Here is a 23,488-nt window from a genome sequence, read left to right as displayed (position 1 = left end):
AGTGTGAAAACATTGCTTGTATCGAACTTCATATTTTAGTGTGGATAGACCAACACACCCCTCCTGCTGGCAAGGGATAAAGCCGGCAGCATTGATGTCTGTCCCCCCTGGAGAACGGGAGCACTCTCTTAGCATCTGACAGAGCCACCAGACAGAAGGGAGATCACATAAGCACCAGTGGTCTCTCCAGACAGGCAGCTTTGGCTGCTGTTTAAAGCCTAATCAAGGAGGAAACATGACCCGTGACAATCTGAAATGTGCCGATTCTCTGTGGCATGGAATGGCAAGTGATCAGACAGAATGGTTCTAAGAAAACACAAAGTATCCATCCATAATAACCAGAGATAATCATGATGAAAATAGTCATATGTTTCTCTGCTGTTTATGTTGAATAATCACACATGTGAAACGGCATCTTACATACAGCACAATTCCTGTGAGAACTGCTACAATAAGCATTTGATTTACTGGCTGCTTCTACAGCCTAATCAACTGTTGAACACTGAACAGTGGTAAAATACAGGAAGAGCTCTTTGACTTCAGCTTGCTGACTCTTGTGATTCGGCCCCTTTTGCTCCAGGCACTACCTTCAACGTCCAAATCCATTAGTGATTTCTGTACTACTAAAGCGGCGCTCGAGGGAAACCATTTCCCTGCATTAATGTCCTTCTTCCACCGCAGCGAATCAAACGCTTAGCCTAATGCCTCAGTCTACCTTAGCATGCTCTCTAAATAACTCAGGTTAGGAGCTGGAGAGTAGCACAAATAACCAAGGGAGAAAAAGATCCCATTCCACTGTTACATTTTTAAAGCAAAACAATTTATTATCAAGTACAGTAATATCAAACAAAAGTTAAATCAGGTTCACAAATGAGTTTTTCCACAATCTGCATCACTTCACTTTTGGCAGGTACAGTACAGAGAATGACTTCAATCTTGGGGATTTTTCCATGTTAGTTTGTAAGTTCTTGCTTCGTAAATGTGGAACTGCTCTGTTGACACCAGAGCAGAGTAAAAGGCGATTGACAGGGGTGTTTGGGTGTCAGAGTTCGTAAAGTGCTTCTCCCCCTATAACACTGGTCAGTCAGTCCTTGAACAGTCATATGTGGGCCAGGGGGAACTAGTCCTCATAGGTAGAGGGGTGAACTGCCTTACTGCCAGTCAAAGGAGCGCTTCACCAGCCGGTAGAAGTTATGGTTGTGCTCCCGGAGGTAGGAGCGTAGCTGCTGCAGCACAGTACCGTTGACAGCCGGGTGGGGACGCCCTTTGGACTCGTGCAGGCAGCGCTCTCGCCCTTCACTCCGGATGCAGTAGAACCCCTTGGTCTGGTTGAAGTAGAAGTTGGAGGACATTATCCTGGGGGGCAGGTTGAGAAAACGCTCCACCTTCTGTAGCTCAGGCAACGGGTCCCGGATTAAAGTATCCCCATCAACGATGTGGATCTGCTCTAGGGGGAAATAGCGCAACCAGTTGCTCATGTGCAAGTCGTAGAGGCTCCGCTGGATGGCCTTATAGCGGGTATTGAGGGCTCCGCTGCGCACCAGCAGGTTCTCAATGGCCTGCACTGGCTTGTGGTTCTCCAGGCGGTTGAAGTAGACCTGGGTGTAGTCTGAGATGACACGTTCAGTTGGGTCCCGCAAGATCAGCAGCAGCTTGATGGAGGAGTTCATGGCACGGATGCGTTCTGGCGCCAAGGCAGAGGTGAAGTAGCCTGGCGTCTTCTCCACTGTGATCTGGTGTGGGTAGGAATATGGCATCAGCTCACGGTACCAGTCAAAGCCCTTAGCGTAGTTCTCGTCCCAGTCGAAAAAGTGCACCTCTGTGGCAGCGGCAGCGACCTCAGGGTGGATGTCCAGCATTTCCAGGAGGGCGCGTGTGCCTCCCTTGCGCACCCCAATGATGATGCTGTGGGGGGCACATTTACTAGTCCCCAGGGGTGGAGACAGAGTGTCATTAGCTGTGAGTCCAGGGCCTAGATCCAAACTCTGAACAACATCTGGTGAGGCAGCATATGCCTGGAGAACCAGGAGGAACACTGCTACCAGCAAGCAGGCCATGGTGAGGGAGGGTGATGAGAAGATGGTCAGAGAGAGAGGAGATCAGAGAGGGATGTCCCGTTGTTTAGCTGTGGATCAGAGCCATCTCTCTGAGATCAAAGATGACAGGAAAGGAGAAGGGAGCGGTTTGTGTCTGCCATTGAACATCAGAAGGAGGATGATGAGGAGGAGAAACCACAGCCAGTCCAAAGCACATCTGGAGAGACAGAAGACAAGAAGAAAAGGACTTAGATCTTCCCATCTGAATAGCTAGCATAGGCCCAAAGCACTTTCTTATTTTACCTGACAAAGCTTTCTAGTAATTCATAGAATGTATGTCTGACTCAAGTGTTTCCTCTCCTTCGGTTATCATTATTCATCTCCCTTTGAGTTCTTCTATCTCCCTCTCAGAACTCTCCTTCCCATATCAAGAGTCACTTACGTTTAATTCTATGCTGTAATTTCACAGGAATATATATTTTTTTGCTCATTACAAAATGTGGGCCAGATATGTGAGAGCGTGACTCGGGGCCAAAACAGAGGTCACACTACTTCAATCGTGTTTTACCGCTTCATAATCCTCACTCAAATCGATCCAGTTAATATCCGCCCTGGAACATTTCAATCCAGACAGCATAGGTAGGTTTTAAGGACAAAGTGTGGCTGTAGAAATACGAGGAGTTTTCAGTTCTGGATAACTTAGATTCTCCATACACGTGAAGCAAGATCAAAAGCAAGGCCAAGTGAAGGATGTTATGTATTGGGACAAAGTATTTATGTTCTAGTGGGTTTCTGTAGCCTTAGTTCTAACGCTAAGTATCATGGGCACTGAAGTGGGTTGTTGAGAGTAGACTTCCTGAAGTAATGTAAGATGCACAACTCCAGTACATACACTCGTTGCATCCAAAACGATTTCTCCATCCCCATTCCTGCGTGAGTCTAAAGTTAATCTGAAGAGTCAAGATACAACAAAGGTAGGACTAGGACAGGAGGACTAGGATTTAAAATACTGGATACACTGAACAGTTGAATACTTCTGACCTTAAAAAGTCTTCTCAAATACTTTCACGAGGAAAACATTTCTCCGTGACAGTCAAAATAACCGCTCTGCTGCATAAACATCCAACAAAAGGTCATGGTAAGGCTCTATAAATATTACTTTATCATTTCCACTTTGCTGTTTCCCAATATTAAAATCAACCACTACCATGGCTATGATTGAATAAACAGAAAGCTATTGCTAAGGAACAACAGTAGTCACAGCTCACTCTGGATGAACCCTCCCACTCCCTAAACAGCGGAGGACAAATCTGTCCCCCACTTCCCAGAGGGTTGTCTGTTCCCACAGAGCCACTACCAGCCTCTCCCGCTCTCTAATCAGGTCTTCCCATTGCAGACTGAAGGGAGTGATACCTGGACCGCCATAAAGCTCTAATCTCTGGCCAAGGGGGTCCAGGGGGCTGTGGATGTTAAGTATGGGGCTGGGGCTAAGGATGGGGAATAGAGCAGGGGCTAGGTAGCTGTGGGTATGGGAATAAGGCTGGGGGCTCGGCCAAGATGTGGAGTTGAGGGCTTGGGCTACGTATAAGGTCTGGGGCCGGGGTCAAGTATGAGGGCTGGGGCATGGACTAGGTATGGGGGCTAGGGCTATAGGGGATGCAGCCCTGGGGGGGCTGAAGCACTGTGGATAAAGAAAAGGTGCTCTACTGTGAATGTCTGCGCAGGGAGCCACTTACGCGCTGTGACAGGCACGCCTGCCGGTCAGCGCTTCCATGGCGGAGAGCTGCCAAGTCCAATGCTAACAGCCAGGCAGCCAGGCGACCTTCCTGTCTTATCCAATTCCCCTCACTCCCTCAGCACACCGCCACCTGGAATGAGCCATTGTTTCACATCCCGCTGAGCCGCATTGCTTTATTCAAGACTTGATGCATATCTTCAGGTTTTCATTCATCACACAGCCGGCTCGGCACACCATCTCAGCATCTGGCAGAGCCTTTAACTAAAAATATTGGACTATTGGAGATAGAAACGGAATACCGACAGATTACAGACAAGAGACTGGCAATATACTTAGTCCAGAACTAAGTATGAGGTCACATTGCAGTTGGCTGAATAACACAAGATATTGAATATATTTGCCATTGTAAAAAAAAAGAGACATGAAATCAAAATGCCCATTAACACCTGCATCTGCAATCATTTACCTACGACTATCACACACGTGGCGCTGCGCTGATCTTCTGTGATCTCATTTGACAGTTTGTCAGTGGCTGCAGAGACTGTGGCTTATTACCTCATAGCATTCTCACGGAGAGCCTGAGCTAGTGTAGCTCATGGTTCGACCCTATTATTCATCATCCTAGGAGGCACAGAGGGAGAAGCCACAGGTTTCCTGTTCCACAGGAACCCAACTCCCACTAATTACTCAAACCAGCCAGCCAGTTATATCTAAAGCATGGTCTAGAATAGATCCCGACAGATATGTGATTTTTGGGTCCGATACCAATTTAGGGAGGCAAAAGTCACCAATTACCAATACATCTCCTGATATATTGTTTTTTAGAGGTGGAATGAAAAACCTCTTTTACATAAATTGAGCTACAGAGGATTTAAAATACACTGCTCAAAAAAATAAAGGGAACGCTTAAACAACACAATGTAACTCCAAGTCAATCACACTTCTGTGAAATCAAACTGTCCACTTAGGAAGCAACACTGATTGACAATAAATTTCACATGCTGTTGTGCAAATGGAATAGACAAAAGGTGGAAATTATAGGCAATTAGCAAGACACCCCCAATAAAGGAGTGGTTCTGCAGGTGGAGGTAGCGGTCCTGCTGCTGGGTTGTTGCCCTCCTACGGCCTCCTCCACGTCTCCTGATGTACTGGCCTGTCTCCTGGTAGCGCCTCCATGCTCTGGACACTACGCTGACAGACACAGCAAACCTTCTTGCCACAGCTCGCATTGATGTGCCATCCTGGATGAGCTGCACTACCTGAGCCACTTGTGTCGGTTGTAGACTCCGTCTCTTGCTACCACTAGAGTGAAAGCCCCGCCAGCATTCAAAAGTGACCAAAACATCAGCCAGGAAGCATAGGAACTGAGAAGTGGTCTGTGGTCACCACCTGCAGAACCACTCCTTTATTGGGGGTGTCTTGCTAATTGCCTATAATTTCCACCTGTTGTCTATTCCATTTGCACAACAGCATGTGACATTTATTGTCAATCAGTGTTGCTTCCTAAGTGGACAGTTTGATTTCACAGAAGTGTGATTGACTTGGAGTTACATTGTGTTGTTTAAGTGTTCCCTTAATTTTTTTGAGCAGTGTATATATTACATGACCAAAAGTATGTGGACACTTGTTTGTCGAACATCTCATTCCAAAATCATGGGCATTAATATGGAGTTGGTCCACCCTTTGGTGCTGTAACAGCCTCCACTCTTCTGGGAAGGCTTTCCACTAGATGTTGGAACATTGCTGTGGGGACTTGCTTCCATTCAGCCACAAGATCCTTAGTGATGTTGGGCACTGATGTTGGGTGATTAGGCCTGGCTCACAGTTGGCGTTCCAGTTCATCCCGGGCTCAGGGCTCTGTGCAGGCCAGTCGAGTTCTTCCACACCGATCTCTACAAAACATTTCTGTATGGACCTCTGCACGGAGGCATTGTCAAGCTGAAATAGGAAAGAGCCTTCCCCAATCTGTTGCCACAAAGTTGGAAGCACAGAATCGTCTAGAATGTCACAAATTTGAAGGGGTGTCCACATACTTTTGCATATACAGTATAGTGTACTCTAAATGATGATGTCAATAATAACATTATTTAAGAACATTTTATTTGTGGTTTACAGGATATACACCAAAAATAAACTATATCCTCTATAAATACGACAGGAAAAGTTTAGTGCACCTTCTTAGGTACAACTTAAAGATGTGTCTTTCTATGGTAGTGGATAAGAAGTATGCAAAAGTCGTGGTGCTAAACCACCACAAGGGTTGGCTGGCTGAATGAATTAAACTTTGTCTCAAAGTAAATCTGCACTGCTCACAAATAAGCATAAGCGTTGAAATGCAGTAACATGGCGTTCATAATAGGTGTCAGCATCAGCATTTGCCTTGAGTAGATCTACTACAGTTTTCAAAACAGCCAAAGGTAATGTAAACACAGTGGTGTGTATTCATGAATCCCAAGGGAAGCCAGGCTTCTCCAAAAAATTGACCAAGAAAAAAAAAAACATACAAAATGTCTTTCGTCTATCTGTGTTTCATACATTTCCTTCAATTCGCAAGAGGATGAATGTACCCCACTGGAGAAAGCATCCAGGCTAACAAAACAGCACCCCTCTGTCTCAGTATGTGTAGCGTATCTGATGCTGTCTGTCCAAAAAGAGTATGACATTGTTGCCGCCCATAGCATTGAATTCAAAGGAAGCCAGCGAGCATTTGGCCTCCCTTGATACATTTTTTTGATAAAATAACAGCCAATCAGCGTTGGGGCAAACTGAGTGTGAATTCAGCTGTGAATGGTCCTGGCGCAACATTTTTATTATTTTTTTTAAGTCAAGGGAAGCCAGTTTGGATTCAGACCAATGACATAGAAGTCAAACGTCATTAACAGAAAAAAACGTGAATTGTTGCATCTCGTTGTCCACCGGTGGCTAGCTAGCTAAAATGGTCCCTTTCCTAAATTAGCCATAGATGGAGATAGGGATTTGGACTTGTGGTTCTACTTAATTCTCCGTACTGGCCAATGATTATAATGGCGATTCTGAACCAACCATTACATTCATACACTGTTTCCCTGACCTGAGAGGATGGAAGTGCAACATGTAGCTAGATGTAGTATGCTAATTTTAACTAGCTGGCCTGGCGCATCGTTGCCCATGAAAGGAAGTTGGGCTTGTGAGCAAGCATTTTAGCCAGGTAGTCTAGTACAACAAAAATGTAAAGCATTTAAAGCCTGTAGTCCTAGACCATTTAGGCAACATGACACACACCACAGAGACACATATTGAACTTATGTTGATTGGACTAAATTGTTTTTAGTATCTTTTAGTTGTCACTGTATTAGACTAAGCAATAGTTGTTTAGTAGCCCGAAAGTGTTGGAAATACTACCTTACTTGACCTACAGCATGGTCAAGCAACTGTTTGTTACATGCAAAATGTTTTGTGGACTTCACCGGACAGATGTTTCTCTCCAGTTTTGTAATGAAACAAATGTGTGGTTGAATTTATTCTGCCACTGTGTCTTTTTATTGTCTCTACCTTAGGCCTGTATATCACGGTGTCAAGGCATATGAACACATATGTTGTACTATGGCTTTTTTTCTGTCTTGGCTTCCCCAGTGATTTTACCCACGCACCGCCACTGTGTAAACTAACACTTTATGGCAACCTTGCAATGAGAGGGTCAGTGATGGCTTGATCACAAGATAACACTGTTGAAGATTATATATATTTCTTAAATATGCCGATAATATGGGGTGCTACGCTAGCTAGCTAACGTTAGCTACTTATCTCATCCTGAATGCAAGCACATGGCCTGAATAAATATATCTGCGCCAACTGCTTTATGCAGATTGCATATTTTGGAACTGAAACTAAATAAGCACACTAGCTATAATACGCCCCAACAGTGCTCTTTTTGTATCATGGTTGAGTGTTCACTTTGGCGCCAGTTCAGTGTTGGCACATAAGGAGCACAGATTGCTAGCTAGCGAAGCTAACTACCTTGCTGGCTAGCTAGCCAGTTAACGTTAACTAAGTGAGAATGTGATGAGGACAGGGCTGCTTGCTTGGTGAAGTGTACTTTTCACTATTTACTTAGTTGCTGTGGCAAGCTACTCACCGTCAAACCACCATGTCTAATCTCTCTCACGCTATGACCTAGGGCTGAATGATGTTCAACGAGCAGCTCGTAGAGCGCCCTTTTCGGGCAACCATTGAAAATGTAAAAAAATTACCACAAATGAGCAGACATACTTGTTTATTCTATTATTATTATTCTATATAATATTGTATATTGGTGCTTTTTCTGTGGAATAAAGCGGGATACAAATATTTCTCATTCATATTCAGTGGTTTCCCATTCTGTTTCATGTGGCGAGCAGCAGGTATTGTACTGCAAAGTTTGTTTTCTTAAAGAGTAACTTTCATCTAAAACCAGATGTTTTTGGCTTAGTTAGTGAAATACGTCAATTCTGGTCTTTACTTTGACAGTTCGTTACAAAAGTGATATATATCTATTTTAGTAGTAAATCTAGCTCTTTTTGACCCTAGTGGTTCAACTCTGCCATTGAAATTGGGATGTAGAGGCGCCTCTACGTTATTTCAAGGGAGGGGTTTGGTAATACACTTCTTGATGTGCTGGGTGGTACCTCCTCAAGACTTTCTATGAAAGCAGGTGACAGTGCGCCTTATTTGGCAATGGTGTTTGTAAGTGGAGTGTGTCAATATGTTTTGCATAATGCTTCCTTGAGTAGACCACTGACATTACATAAAATGTATAAAGGCATTAAGGCACATTTCCACATATTACCAAATTCAACATGTTTGCTTACTGTGTGTTTTACACAACAAAAAAACATGTAGGCTTTGATGATTATATACATTAATATTCGTAGCAACATTATCATAACAATAAATGGATGACAATGGTGATCATGGCAACACGCTCTATTCCCCCCCACCCCTTCACTGCTATGACTGATGGCGGCCCAATCCACTAAACAAATTGGGTCATAGTTCATGAGTTCTAATCCCACAAGGGGATTTTTTTTAACCCTTTATTCACCATATTCATCCTGTTCCCACACACTTCTAATTCTGAAAAGTGAAAGCATACCTGTGAGAGGGGTTACGTAGGTGTAGGTTTTTATACAGTTCCCAAAACCAATCTGTGAGTTAATTTGACCATTGGAAAAATAGCTACTGCGTCAATACAGCAATGTGGGATGGATTGAATTGAGCCCATTTAATTTCAAAGTGATGATTGTAATTTTCTTCCCAACACAATACTACAATAAACGTGAGTCCACATTTCAAGCATTTTTTTTTGACCCGTTGGGGATTCGATATTATACTGCACGTGGCTATAGACGTCAGGAACTCAGCACCTTAACATTGTGAGACAACTGTCCAGAGGTGTATTTACTCGTGATGCAGATCATTTTATTATCAGAGTATGCCAGTGAACTTCAGGTAAGTATACTTTAGTGAGAAAGTGTTGGGATCCTGTACAACTACATTTACTCACCCCCAAAATGATACTTTTTTTATGCGCTATTCCTATGAAGGTAAAATAGTGCGTTAAGTGTAAAAGCATGTACAGTATCATTTGCTCATGTACAATAGGAGTTGCACCTGTATAATCAGTAATGTTTTTGCAAAAAACATGTATCTTTTTATGAGAATAAATGCAACAACACTTGCAAGAACATAACGTGGTATGAATAAATACAACAATTGCAAGCATGCAACAATTTGAGAATTAATGCAACTAATTTACTAAACTTGCGACTGGTGAATCTTCTTCTGTATATCAAAACTACATTTGCCGTTGTCAAATTCGTGTGCTCAGAGTTTTGGCACTAATTTAGCAACTAATCTTGGCCAAAAGCTTTGTAGTCGTAAAAAAAAAAATTCTGCAAGGAAGCAGCAGAGAAATATGCAAGCTCTAGTGGACAGGGCATGTTTTCACGTTTCATAGGGTTCCGGTCTGGAAGCACTCTCTCCACTGTGCTAAATATGGATAGAATTTGTAAAAATGACTAGCTAGCTCAATGACATTGACAGAATTTGAAAGCTACAACAAGGCATTGGTGAGGAAGACGAAGGGAAGAATTAAAACGAGTGTTTCCACATAGCATGACCGTTACACAGCTGATGCTAGCTAGCTAGCTAGCATTAGAGCTTTCAGGCTAGTCTATCAAGTGGTTCTTACATTGTGTAACAGAGCAATAGGTCTAGCTATGTACTTGTCATTTGGTTGAGTCTAACATTCATTTAGAAAATTGTTTGCTCGGTGTATATTTGGTGTGTAGTTGGTTGGTTATGCTAGTTAGCAAGCTGAGATCAATGTTAGCTAGCTTGCTAATAATGTTTTGAGGAGAACAGGCTAGCTCCCTGTAGAATCAAGACAAGAGGGGATGGGGAAGAACGTGAGATGTGCAGTTGCTTCATCTGGCTGAAGCAGTGCCCAGACGAGATGAGACAGAGTTACCTGCTACAGAGATAAAAAAGTGAGATCTCTCAGATTCCTATCTTGATTAGCTAGTGAGATTTCAATGTCAAACCAATGCAATGATATTCATTAATATTGGCTTGCTATGTGAACTGCTTTTCCTGAAAATGTCCATCTCAGGGACAGTTGGTCGCACCAGGCCAAGCCACACATCCAAACAATGCCAGCAGGAACCCTACTATCTGGGTTATTTCATAGATTTGATGTCTTCACTATCAATCTACAATGTAGAAAATAGTAAAAATAAAGAAAAACCCTTGAATGAGTAGGTGTGTACAAACTTTTGATTGGTACTCTACGTGCATGCACGCACAAACATTTTGTATGGGCCTAATCATAGTATTACATATAGAATCGAGCCTAATTCTTCCTATTTAAAACGTGGTAGGCCTACCTGTTTGACGAACTCATGCACATCATCTGTATCTGTGTTTCATTCCATAGTATGTTTTAATATATTTGTACTATATTGCTATCCGTCTCAAATTTTACAAATCATCAGCATGAAGAACACTGAATTCTGTCATGTGGACTGAATTGTCATTCAAATAATGTTGTGCCTCTGATTCATATCTGCTAAGCACACCTCTGTTAGCCACACAGCCACTGCCTCAGAGTGGTTGGGTAAGCTCCTTCCTGGCTGGCCCTGTCCAGAGGTGACATTGGACAGGGCCACGCTGTCTCCCAACCCCATTGTCTCAATTCCCAGTAATTATTCTGCAATAGTTTGTGCCGGGGGGATAGGGTCAACTTCTCTTATCCGGACCTGTATTCACAAAGTGTCTTAGAGTAGGAGTGCTGATCTGGGATCAGTGTTTAATTGTAGATCATATTGACTGGTGGAACCTGACCCTAGATCAGCACTCCTACTCGTGGCACATTTCCATCCAGGATTTACCTCAGAGTTCTACCCAAGAGGCTCAGACTTTTTTGTTTCCATCTACGCAGGCTGGCACCCGTGTGTCACTGGGCCATGGCTCCAGCAAACCTGCTGTCACTTGGGCCAAAGTCAAGCCAGTGGTATTTTTCAGCTGGTGTTTACATAACAATGACTAAAAGTGAACTTTAATATCTTCTCACAAAGCAGCTGTTAAAATCAATCTTGATTCTGCTCTTCACAAGTCCTCAGTGCCAGCCTTAGCTACGGAAACAATTTCCCTAGTATAACATATGGGTCTATACACTAGTGTAACACTGATGTTTGAGTCGAAAAGCAGCACTGGATGCTTTTTGAATATTGGCCCTGGTGTAATGTGTGATCTTAGGTATGCTCTAACCAACAGCCCCCCCCAATGCAATCCACCACCACTTTTCTAATTAACACACCGCAATCTGTTGTATATGGGACAATGTTTTTCTATGTAAACATTAGAAATCCGTTTTACAAATATTACACAATTCATTTACATACAAAGAGAACAGTATGCCATTATTGTGACAACCAGATCCATATGTGTATGGCTCCCCCCACCTCTGCATACAAGTGGAAGTAGCACAGCAGGATGCTGGCCTTGGAGCAGGTGATGAGGAAAATGATGAACCCCAGGAACCCAAACATATAGTACACATGTGATGAGATGTTGAGAAAATAGTAAATAATCAATCAAATTCAGTCTCCCTGCATAGAGGCTGAGTTGACCTTGGTTCAAAGAAATTAGGTATTTAATTATTTGTTAATGTGTAATTAACATTTACAATCTAATAATCAATAAATTACTTCTTTGTTTCTTTATGAATCATTATACTAGGCTAATTCAGGCTCATGGTTGAGTGGCAGACTTGACCCTTGTTCTTACCAGATGCTGTTGAGAATGAAGAAGAGCTGGATGAAGATTTAACCGAAGGGCAGGATGCCCCCCTCCTTGTCAATGGGAGCATGCCTAAGATCTCACATTACACCAGGGCCAATATTCACAAAGCATCCAATGCTGCTTTTTGACTAACAACAGTGTTACACCAGTGTATACACCCTTATGTTATACTAGGGAAATCGTTTCCATAGCTAGTGCTGGCAGTGAGGACTTGTGAAGAGCAGAATCATCAACCTCTGCATAAATCAAAACAGCTGCTTTGTGGGAAGATGTTCAAGTTCACAGTTAGCCATTGTTATGTAAATGCAGGCTGAAAAGTACCAACGGCCTGACTTTGACTGCAAGTGAGAGCAGGTCCGCTGGAGCCATAGTTTAGTGAGACACGGGTGCCAGACCGCATAGATGGAAAGAGAAAAGTCTGAGCGCTTTAGGTAACACACTGAGGTAAATCCTGTATGGAAATAGGCAAATAAGTAGAAATGCTGATCTAAGGTCAGGTCGCACCAGGCAAAATAATTTGATTTTTTATGATCTAAAATTAAAAACAGATCCTAGATCAGCACTCTGTGTGAATACTGGTCCAGATAAGACAAGTTGACCCTAGACCCCTGGCACATAAACTATTGCAGAATAATTACTTGGGACTGAAATAGGGGAGTTGGGAGACACTGTGGCCCTGTCCCTGGACAGGGCCAGCCATGAAGGAGCTTACCCAACCACTCTGAGGCAGTGGCTGTGTGGCTAGCAGAGCCAGACATGTGCTTAGCAGATCTGATAGAAGCACAACATTATTTGAAAGACAATTCAGTCCACTTGACAATTCAAACAGAATTCAGTATCCTTCATGCTGATGATTTGTAAAAATTTGAGACAGAAAACAATGCAAAGTATGTTTTAATGTACTTGTACTGCAATGTAACACAGATACAGATGTGCATTAGGTGGTTTAAAATAATACAATTATTAGACAGTTTGTGGTTCTTCCTTTAAAAGTTGCATCACGTTATTTAAGTGTCAGCCATTGTTGCCATTAATGCTAGTTTGACCACCAGGGGGCATCTTTGAGAACCATTTGACAGTTTTTAATATTGCCTGTGCTAGAGAATTTAAAACCTTTTTTGTAAGAACATAGTATATGGGATTGATTTTAGGAAATGTAGTTTAATTAATTTTATGGTGTTTCTATTCCCCCAATAAACGAAACTGTCAGGCGCTGTACAACGTGACCGTTCGGGAGTAGGCTACTAAGAGCAAAATAATGCTAACATTTCCACAACCTAATTGTAGACTAACCAATACCCAAACAGAGATTAATTGAAAATAAAAATCTAATTGATTTATCAAGATCAGTCCGAAACGGTTTTGAAATAGTTGACCACACGCAGGTAGGCTATTGCTTTAAATCCTATTATAACAATTGGATGACTTTGGGTGTTCCAGTAAGCAACAATTTGTTGCCTTCATTAGCCTACTTTATTCTGAAAAATGTATCTGTAACTTGAGAAACTGACGATACAACACAACAAATACATTGATCTCAGCAAGGTTTTACTCATGGTCGTGGAGCTGAGGGAAAGTGCAACTAAAACGTAGCTGAGATGTTTATTTCAACTACTGTACAGTACATCTGCATTTTGAAAGTATTTATCATTATTTTATTAATGAAAGCATAAAGATGTTGATGAACAGATAGTGTGTAAAACTTTTGAGTACTTAAGCATCGAATACATTCCAAGTTGGGGGGGATTTTTTCACCTACAGGAGCCGGGCTATTAAACTAAATCGCTGGATAACAGATCGGCCCTCGGAACTCTATCTTCAATATGCTTTAAATTCCACAATGTCACAAATAATTGGACACACAACATGAGCAGATTAACTTGATAAAAAACTATATTTTGGAGAAGATTGTTTCAAATAACCGAAAGTGAGCGATTGTAATCTGAATAAAGGGAAAAAGGCCATTCTTGAACATGGGGTGAGACATTCTTACTAATTTGTAAATAAAGCCAGTTTAGAACTACTTATGTTTTTAGAGGGAGAAACCAAAAGCCCTCTGTGCCTATTTAAAAATAAAAATAAATTTAAAAAAAGGTCAGTCCACATGTCAAGTGAGACAACCTATTGTATTTACCCAAGTTCTCTCCGAACTCCAGGACCACCGACAGTTTTTGTTGTCGATGCCGATCGCTGGACTCTAGCGCCAGAGGAGAGAGACTCAGACTGAAAGCTCCTCCATTAATTGCCACAGTTTAGACTACCAATAGATCAGCATTCTAACTCCCCCTTGTGATAGTGTGGTGCAACTACAGAATGCCACCATCTACCACAAACGGTCACGGCATAAGCTCATAACTTTTAAAGGAAGAACCACTGTAGCTCTATCCATGCTTTACCTGAAAATGTTTATCTTATATTATAGCTAGCTAACTGATGTTGCTCTAGCTAGCTCACCCAATGCAGGCCTTTCTCCTCCTTGCTGGTCTGCAGATGCATGACTACATGATCATGATGTTGTGGCTGTAGCATTTAACAGACACTAGAAAAACAACAAGCTAACTGTATCAGACAGACATTTTCAAAAGCAGCTCATATAGCAAGCCAATAAAATGAATAGCATTGCATTGGTTCGACATTGATATCTCAGAGGCTAATCAAGATTTTTTTTGTTTTTTTTTTAAGGTGAGATTTCTCAAATTCTATCTCTGTAGCAGGTAGCTCATCTTGTCTGGGCACTGCATCAGCCAGATGAAGCAACTGCACATTTAATGTTCTTCCCAATCCCCTCTTGTCTTGATGCTACAGGGAGCTAGCCTGTTCTCCTCAAAAACATTATTAGCAACCTAGATAACATTAGCTATCTTGAGCACAGATCTCAGCTTGCTAACCAACTACACACCACATATACACAGAGCAAACAATAATTTTCTAAACTAATTTGTGTACATGTCCAAATGACATGTACATAGCTAGACCTATTGCGCTGTTACACAACATAAGAACCACTAGATACAGGCTAGCCAGAAATCTAACGCTAGCTAACTAAAGGGAAACTTTGTGATTTTGGCATAGGCCCTTTATCTACTTCCCTAGAGTCAGATGAACTAGTGGATACAATTTTTATGTCTCTGTGTCCAGTATGAAGGAAGTTAGAGGTAGTTTCGTGAGCCAATGCTAACTAGCGCAATGACTGGAAGACTATGGGTATCTACTAGCATGCTAGCAAATACCCATAGATTGTCATTGCACTAATGCTAGTTAGCAATTGCACTAACGCTAGTTAGAAACATCCATCAAAATCCCAAAGTATCTCTGGGGTATTACTATTCATATGTAGGTATGCAGATATACCCTCTTCAATGCAAAGACTAATCGAACAGTGGAATCTGACTGGAATGGGATCAAGGACCTCATTGTTGTGGTTCCAGAGCTGTCTTGGAGCAGAGATATGGATAGCTTCCCTGAATAGTAAAGTTTGTGGACTTGTATTGTTAAGTCTGCAGCAAAGCAAAGTCTTATTAGGGCAGAGGATCCTGTGTTGGACATACAGTGGCTGAACAGAGAGTGATATGGGGAAACGCTCTATAACACACTTCTAGACTGACTTACACTGTACATTTTACTTTACTAGCCCTCGGCCTGGCTCCGGGGGCTTGTTACAGTGTTGCCGTGGTGAGCAGTAGCCTAGCGGAGTGGACACCAGCTGATTATAGATAGGTGGGACTGAAGTCCAATCAAGTGCAACACTGCTCCTCCTGCTGAGGAAACCAACTGCAGCTCACACAGTGAGGTAAGGCCATGAAGCTATCCTTCATAACTCAGTCTTTCTCCACCTCTTTATCTCGTTCATTTTGTCGTCACTGTCGCCTGCATAGGTAGTATTAGACCTCAAACCCACTGCCCCTTTACCTAGAGTAAAAGAAGACTCATCCTCAGCTTTCTATATATTTCAAACACCCTCTTTTTCCCCCTCTCAAATGCCTGATGGCCGGTTCAAACACATATGGAAATCCCACAAACACACAATGCCTTTATCTGAGAGATAAAATGCAGTCCTTGACCCTGTCTATTTTCAATTGCTGTCACTCCCTCCATGTCTCCCCTCTTCTCTCCGTCTATCCCATACTTTAACTGCACAAACAGGGCGGAACAAATTTGACTCCACTCCAGTTATCCCTACCACAGTCTTTCACAAACTCTGTGAGACCATATCAACAGTATGGCTTTTAAATAATGGATACATTATCTGCAGAGCGATCACTGGGTATAATAAACACATTCTCTATGACCTCCCTAGCTTAAATTGTATGATGTAGAACAAATAATATATTCTTTCTCACACACACACACACACCGAATGTGTTCCTTTATATGAATCATATATTAAAATATATATATTTAAAAAAACACTTACATTGGCAGGCAAATCTACTTTGTTCTGCCAGTGATGTCACAAATTCCTCCTAAACTGGGTACAAAAGATTATTCAAAGCACAATGAATAATTCAGTTTTATTTTCCAGGTTTATGGTATTGTAAGGCAGGACTTAAAAAGCACTCCATGAAACATAGGACTTACTCCTATGTAGGTCCCTCTCTTACTAGAGTTATCAAAAAAATACCTGCGGATACAAATCTCACTGAGCACAGACATCAATTCAACGTCTATTCCACATTGGTTCAACGCAATTTTATTCAAATGACGTGGAAACAATGTTGATTCAACCAGTGTGTGCCCAAATGGGATATTACCTAAGTGTTACGCTGCAAATGTCACACATCTCGTACCACCTACTGTGCGTAGGTAGCGTACGAGAATAGCCTACCTCCAGATTTACCCCCCTCCGAGTAGAAGAATGTAAGCAGCTCTGTTTTCTTCCGTTTGGTTCCTAATGAACAGCGCATTCGGAAAGTATTCAGACTCCTTACCCTTCTCCACATTTTGTTACATCATTCTAAAATTGATTAAATTTTATTTTTTAATCCTCAATCTACATACAATACTCCATCAGAAAACATATATTTTTTACATTTATGTAAGTCATAAAAATAAAAAACAGAAATAACTTACTTGCATAAGTATTCAGACCCTTTGCTATGAAACTCGAAATTGAGCTCCGGTGCATCCCATTTCCATTGATGTTTCTACAACTTGGAGTTCACCTGTGGTAAATTCAATTGATGGGACATGATTTGGAAAGGCACAGACCGGTCTATATAAGGTCCCACAGTTGGCAGTGCATATCAAAGCAAAAACCAGACTCTTCCTAGAGCTGGCCACCCGGCAAAACTGAGAAATCGGGGGAGAAGGGCCTTGGTCAGGGAGGTGACCAAGAACCTGATGGTCACTCTGACAGAGCTCTAGAGTTCCTCTGAGGAGATGGGAGAACCTTCCAGAAGGACAACCATCTCTGCAGCACTTCACCAATCAGACCTTTATGGTAGAGTGGCCAGACGGAAGCTACTCCTCAGTAAAAGGCACATGAGAGCCCACTTGGAGTTTGCCAAAAGGCACCCAAAGGACTCGCTGGTCTGATAAAACAACGATTTAAGTGTTTGGCCTGAATGCCAAGTGTCATGTCTGGAAGAAACCTGGCACCATCCCTATGGTGAAGCATGGTGGTGGCAGCATCATCATGCTGTGGGGATGTTTTTCAGTGGCAGGGACTGGGAGACTAGTCAGGATCGAGGGTAAGATGAACAGAGCGAAGTACAGAGAGATCCTTGATGAAAACCTGCTCCAGAGCGCTCAGAACCTCAGACTGGGGCAAAGGTTCCCCTTCCAACAGGACAACGACCCTAAGCACACAGCCAAGACAACGCAGGAGTGGCTTCGGGGACATGTCCCTGAATATCCTTGAGTGGCCCAGCCAGAGTCCGGACTTGAACCCAAACATCTCTGGAGAGACCTGAAAATCCCCATCCAACCTGACAGAGCTTGAGAGGATCTGCAGATAAGAATGGGAGAAACTCCCCAAATACAGGTGTGCCAAGCTTGTAGCGTCATACCCAAGAAGACTCGAGAATGTAATCGCTGCCAAAGGTGCTTCAACAAAGTACTGAGTAAAGGGTCTGAATACTTACGTAAATGTGATTTCAGTTTATTTTTAATACATTTGCAAACATTTCTAAAAGCCCGTTTTTGCTTTGTTGTTATGAGGTACTACGTGTAGATTGATGAGGGAATTTCTATAATTTTTTTTAGAATAAGGCTGTAACTTAACAAAATGTGGAAAAAGACAAGGGGTCTGAATACTTTCCGAATACACTGTATTTTTTTTTTTTTTTTTTTTTTTTTTTTTTGGATCTTTGTTAGCCTTTGTAATTCTAAAATATGGACCTTGTAGCATTCATAAGGGCATGAAATCAGCAGAAGGCAAGGCAGGTTGACGTACTCAGAGTGGATTTATTCACAGGTCTTGGTGATCCAAAAGGTGAAAGCGCCATATCATACAAAATATTCAAGTAGAACTATCATTTTCTGTTATTCAACATTCTGACTCCAAAGCATGGAGCGTAGGCCACGTAGCCTATTTCTGTCTGTACTGGAGGCGCGCACGCTCCTATTACGCACAACAAAAATGACAGAAAGGAATTACGCCGCGTTCAAAACAACTGGGAACTCTGAAAAATACGCGGTCAAATCATGACGTCAGTGATCTTCAGGTCGGAGCTTTAGAAAGTGGCCCGAGTTGGAATTGAGTTGGATGACCGTTCAAAGTGATTTTGCCCAAGTTCCCGGTTGTTACGAACACACTAATTCAGAGATTTCTGAGTTCCCAGTTGTTTTGAACACGGCAACAGACAGTGAACTACGACATAACACAGGAAAGGGAAATATGAAGGAAACCATACATTGAATTAAATAAACAGAACTTTTACCTCATGAGTCTTTGTGAACGTTCATGTGCACTATAAACATCGCGCCCACTCAGAGGGTAACATATTGACCACACCGTTCGCGTTACGTGCGCTGCAAAATAAAATGTACACAGAGGTTATTCAACAATTTAATCCAAACTGCTCTCGTGCATCAACGAGTGTCTGCGTAGCCAGGCGGTAAAATAGAAATTAGTTCTATTTGACGGGTTGCAAGTCCCGCCTCTCCCATCTCCTCATTGGTTTTTAGGAGCATATACCCACATGGGTGATTGAAAGATGAACTGAGGTCCACGCTCCATTCCAGTTGGTGGTGGTAATGCACCTTAAAGTTGGTTGTCAACCACCATATAAAGTCCAAAGAAGAAAGAGACTGAAGGAGGAGAGATTACTAGAAACTAACTAGGTTTACCCTTTTATCTGTGAATTAATTGTCGAAGTAGAGGACCATGTAAATTTCAGGTAAAATAAAAACCCAATGTTTATATCCCAGAACAAATTAGCCAGCAACAGCAAGCTAGCTAGCTAAATTGCCTTAATATTTATTCATTTTTGACCTGTCCCCAAATTAATATAGTTGGTTCAGAGTTAGTTTTGATATTTCAATCTGCGTGACCTGATCACTTCTGGATGGACAAAATCAACATGCATGTGATATCGCACGCAGACGCGCACCCGGTATAGTCAGCATTTAAGAAATGGTTTGCTATAAAATGAAACTATCGTAGGCCTATCAAACACTAAACGGAAATGTCTACGTGTTCCGATAAACGGTACAGGATGGAATGACAAAATGCTAACAATTATTGTAGTAATAGATGGAATATAGATTTACCACATAGGGCCTACGAATTTAAATGTGTGAAAGCAACAGAAAACATTTCAACAAGAGAAAAAGTGTTACTCTCCACCCTGATGGTGTGTCATCACCACAGTAATAATTCATTTTAACAAAAAATTCCAAAGTAAATTATACATTTCAATAAATTGTTACATACCAAAAGACCAGTAGGCCTATGCTAGTAATTGTTACCTGGTGAGTTTGCAAAGTAAACAGTTAATATTCTTGAGCACCAATTTTTTTTGGAGACGCATATTTATTTATTATTCTAATCCTCTCCCCCTAAAATGTGATGTTTGCGCTGCACACCATCCTATAGCTGTACAGCAAATCAGCAATCTGTTCGCTAGCTCACCTGACCTGTGTTGATTGACAGTTTGCTTGTCCAATCAGAGTGCAGAGTGTGCGTTTCACTAGCCAATCTGTTGCAGATTTGGGCGATGCTGTGGCTACAGTCTCTGGCGGCATGTAAGGTAATCCAAGTAGACTCAGTTCCACAAAATTTGTGACAAAACATAACAAAACCTGTCCAGATAATTTCAAGTCATCAGTCTCAAGTCAAAGTCCTGAGTCTCCAAGTCAAGTGAATTTATATTCTGTCGAGTCCCAGGTCATTAAATGTGTGACTTGAGTCAGACTCGAGTCTACAACTCTGTTAACTTGATATTGCTACATTGACATTTGCCAGTAATGATGAATGTTTAAGAATACAGTAAAACCCAATTAACGTAGAGTTCTGTGTAAACAAGGCCACATTCATTTCAATGTTTAAAAAGGCTTTGTGTCACTCCACCATTCCTCCCATAATAGCGCTCTATTTAAGAAAATGATTAAGCGCCAGAGAAAGAGTACATTTTCATAGGAAGTACAGACCTGTTCAACAGGCCAGGTACTTGAGACATTCCTTGAATACATTATTTGCAAGCAGCATATATTCAAAAGGTCACACAAGGGGCTTAAGAGATAAGGGAGGTAGGTAGGAGACTGCTGCTCTCTCAACATCATCATGTTGGAGTAGGACAATGTATACCTACAGGGCCCCCCGGTGGTCAACAAATACATCTTTGGCCATTTCTACCCACCTCTGTCAATCACCATTATGTGAAACCTGGCTTGTCAGACTAGCAATAATTCAGTAAGACCCAAAATCGATGCATGCCTTGCTGCAACTCAAACAACTAACTTGATCCCAGTCTTCAAGTTTCACCCCTCTGAAGCAACCAGTATCTTAAGATGTCCTTCTCTTGATGAAGATGGCGCCACAGAACACACATAAATAGAATGAATAGATTATATTTCTATGGCACCACATACAGACTTCCCACACCATATGCTGAATTCTGAATGATAATGGCGATGGAAGAAAATCTTGTTTGGGCTGAAATTGGCGAGCTGTTGGCAGCGCTAGCTTGGAAAAAACTATTTGGCTATTTCTGGAGCGCTTGAGTAAGGCAATGACCTAATCCAAACCCACTTGTCAGCCGAGGCATTCATTATGTGATGCCGAGAGTGGGTAATCTGCCATTAAATGGTCCACTCAGATACACGTCCTCAGCGCAGACACTAATTGTGGCGTTTTAACTCTAATCTTTTGCTCTGCTCTTTGTTCAGTTCACTGAAATGGACTTTACTGTTGAGAGCAACATCTCACAATTAGACACCCGTCTACCCACCACCATCTGTAGATAGCAGCACTTGGCTGGTTCTCAGTGTGTGTGTGTGTACATGCATGTGTTTGCAGACAACATAGATCCATGATGATCCATCTAAATGCCAGAAGGCAGTTGTAGGGATAGTCTACAGCACTTTAAGGTGTACAGTATTCCCAATGAGTATGCCCCCAGTGAGCACGAACCTTTTGTGGGTTTGGAAACTGACTAGATACCCTGGCAGCCAATATGACCCAACATATCCATGCCATCGAATCATCCCTTACCAGTGGTGTAAAGTACTTATGTAAAAATAATTTAAAGTACTACTTAAGTAGATTTTGGGGGTATCTGTATTTTACTATTTATATTTTGGACAACTTTTACTCCATTACATTCCTAAAGAAAATAATGTAATTTCTACTCCATACATTTTCCCTGACACCCTAACGTACTTGTTATATTTTGAATGCTTAGCAGGACAAGAAACTGGCCCAATTCACGCACTTATCTTTAGAAAAAACCTGGTCATCCCTACTGCATCTGATCTGGCAGACTCACTAAACACAAATGCTTTGTTTGTAAATTATGTCTGAGTGTTGGAGTGTACCCCTGGTTATCTGTACATTTAAAAAAAATTATATAAAAAAATAAAAATACCGCCCGGTATGCTTAATAAGGAATCTGAAATTATTTATACTTCTAGTTTTGATACTAAAGTATATTTTAGAAATTACATTTACTTTTGATACTGGAGTATATTTTAAACCAAATACTTTTAGACTTCACTCAAGTAGTATTTTACTGGGTGACTTTCACTTGAGTCATTTCTAGTAAGGTTTCTTTACTTTTACTCATGTAGGAAAATTGGGTACTTTTCCCACCACTGTCCCTTACTATATAACAATGGATATATAGGATAAACAGACATGGAAATGGATGATAGGTCTACCCTGCACCACATAGAATATGCATGCTGTACCATATACTCCCAAAGTTGCTTTGACATTTGGCAAATGTCTGACGATTTACATTTAACATCAACTGACATAAACAACATTTCCATCCACAGTTTTTATGCGAGTAACGTCATACCATATAAAAACAAATCACGACAGCTGTGATGGAAACAGGAAGTTTCAGTACAATTTTCTAAAATGCGACTTAAAATCGTTCAACACGATGGGATCTTGTTGGGTCGGTAAAATGAATTACGCGAGGCATGGCAGTGGAAAATCTTTATGGGTAAATATTGATATAATAATCATCATATCGAAGACAACTTGGAGTCATGCTATGATATGGTGTGTGGTTCTCCCACTACAACTCGTGAAACCATGCAGTTTATTAGGCTACATAATTTAAATAAATTATGATGAACTTCACAGGGTGGTGAAAGTCATTCTGGTGACGAGGATCTTATTCTGGTGATATGATGAGCGATGCTTGACTGCAGTTTGAGAAAAAAAGAAAAAAAATATCGCTCTTATCCATAATCTCATTATGTAGATTAGCCTACCCCCACTTGTATCTGTGAGCTGTTGGCTAGAGCACCCATGCCAAGACCAGAGTAGACACATTTGCAATTGAACGCAACGGTTTGGGACAAAACTATCAGAGTTGAAAATGCGATGGAAAACTTTAGACTTTTATTTGGTACATGAAATTGTAAGTGAAAAAGTACATTTAGAATTAGAATATTTGCATGGAAATCTGTCGCCAATTGGATGGAAACCTAGATATTGTCTAAATTCTCTGGAGGCATTCTGGCAGTCAAAACAGGCCGATTTACTCATCACCCCTGGATTGGTAGAGGCAGCTATCAGAACCCACGCGGACGCACTCAGGGAATCTGTCTACAGTCGGTCAGACATAATAGTGACACTGAGGAAAGGCTCCAAGAAGAGTGGCCAGATGAGCTTCATTCTACCGGACAGTTCTGATAAAACATTTTGTCAAGACGAAGACGCAAGCATGCACAAACATAGACAAAGATACAAGAAGGCACACAGAGACAAAGACAGAGA

At 41.7% G+C, this 23,488-nt stretch overlaps 1 protein-coding gene across 1 annotated transcript in view; it reads right to left on the bottom strand.

The window, feature by feature from the left end:
• Positions 1–366: 366 nt before the first annotated feature.
• Positions 367–23,488, bottom strand: part of LOC139570701 (heparan sulfate glucosamine 3-O-sulfotransferase 1-like) — an 83,943-nt gene continuing 60,821 nt past the window's right edge. The window contains exon 2 of the mRNA XM_071392824.1: positions 367–2,253. Coding sequence (XP_071248925.1) covers positions 1,152–2,057 — 906 coding nt within the window. The 5' untranslated portion in view covers positions 2,058–2,253 and the 3' untranslated portion in view covers positions 367–1,151. The remainder of the gene's footprint in view (positions 2,254–23,488) is intronic.

This window comes from Salvelinus alpinus, chromosome 3 (genome assembly GCF_045679555.1).
Source record: "Salvelinus alpinus chromosome 3, SLU_Salpinus.1, whole genome shotgun sequence".
NCBI classification, from domain to species: Eukaryota; Metazoa; Chordata; class Actinopteri; order Salmoniformes; family Salmonidae; genus Salvelinus; species Salvelinus alpinus.
The sequence above is the reverse complement of the archived record's forward strand: the minus strand, read 5'-3'. Positions and strand labels throughout refer to the sequence as shown.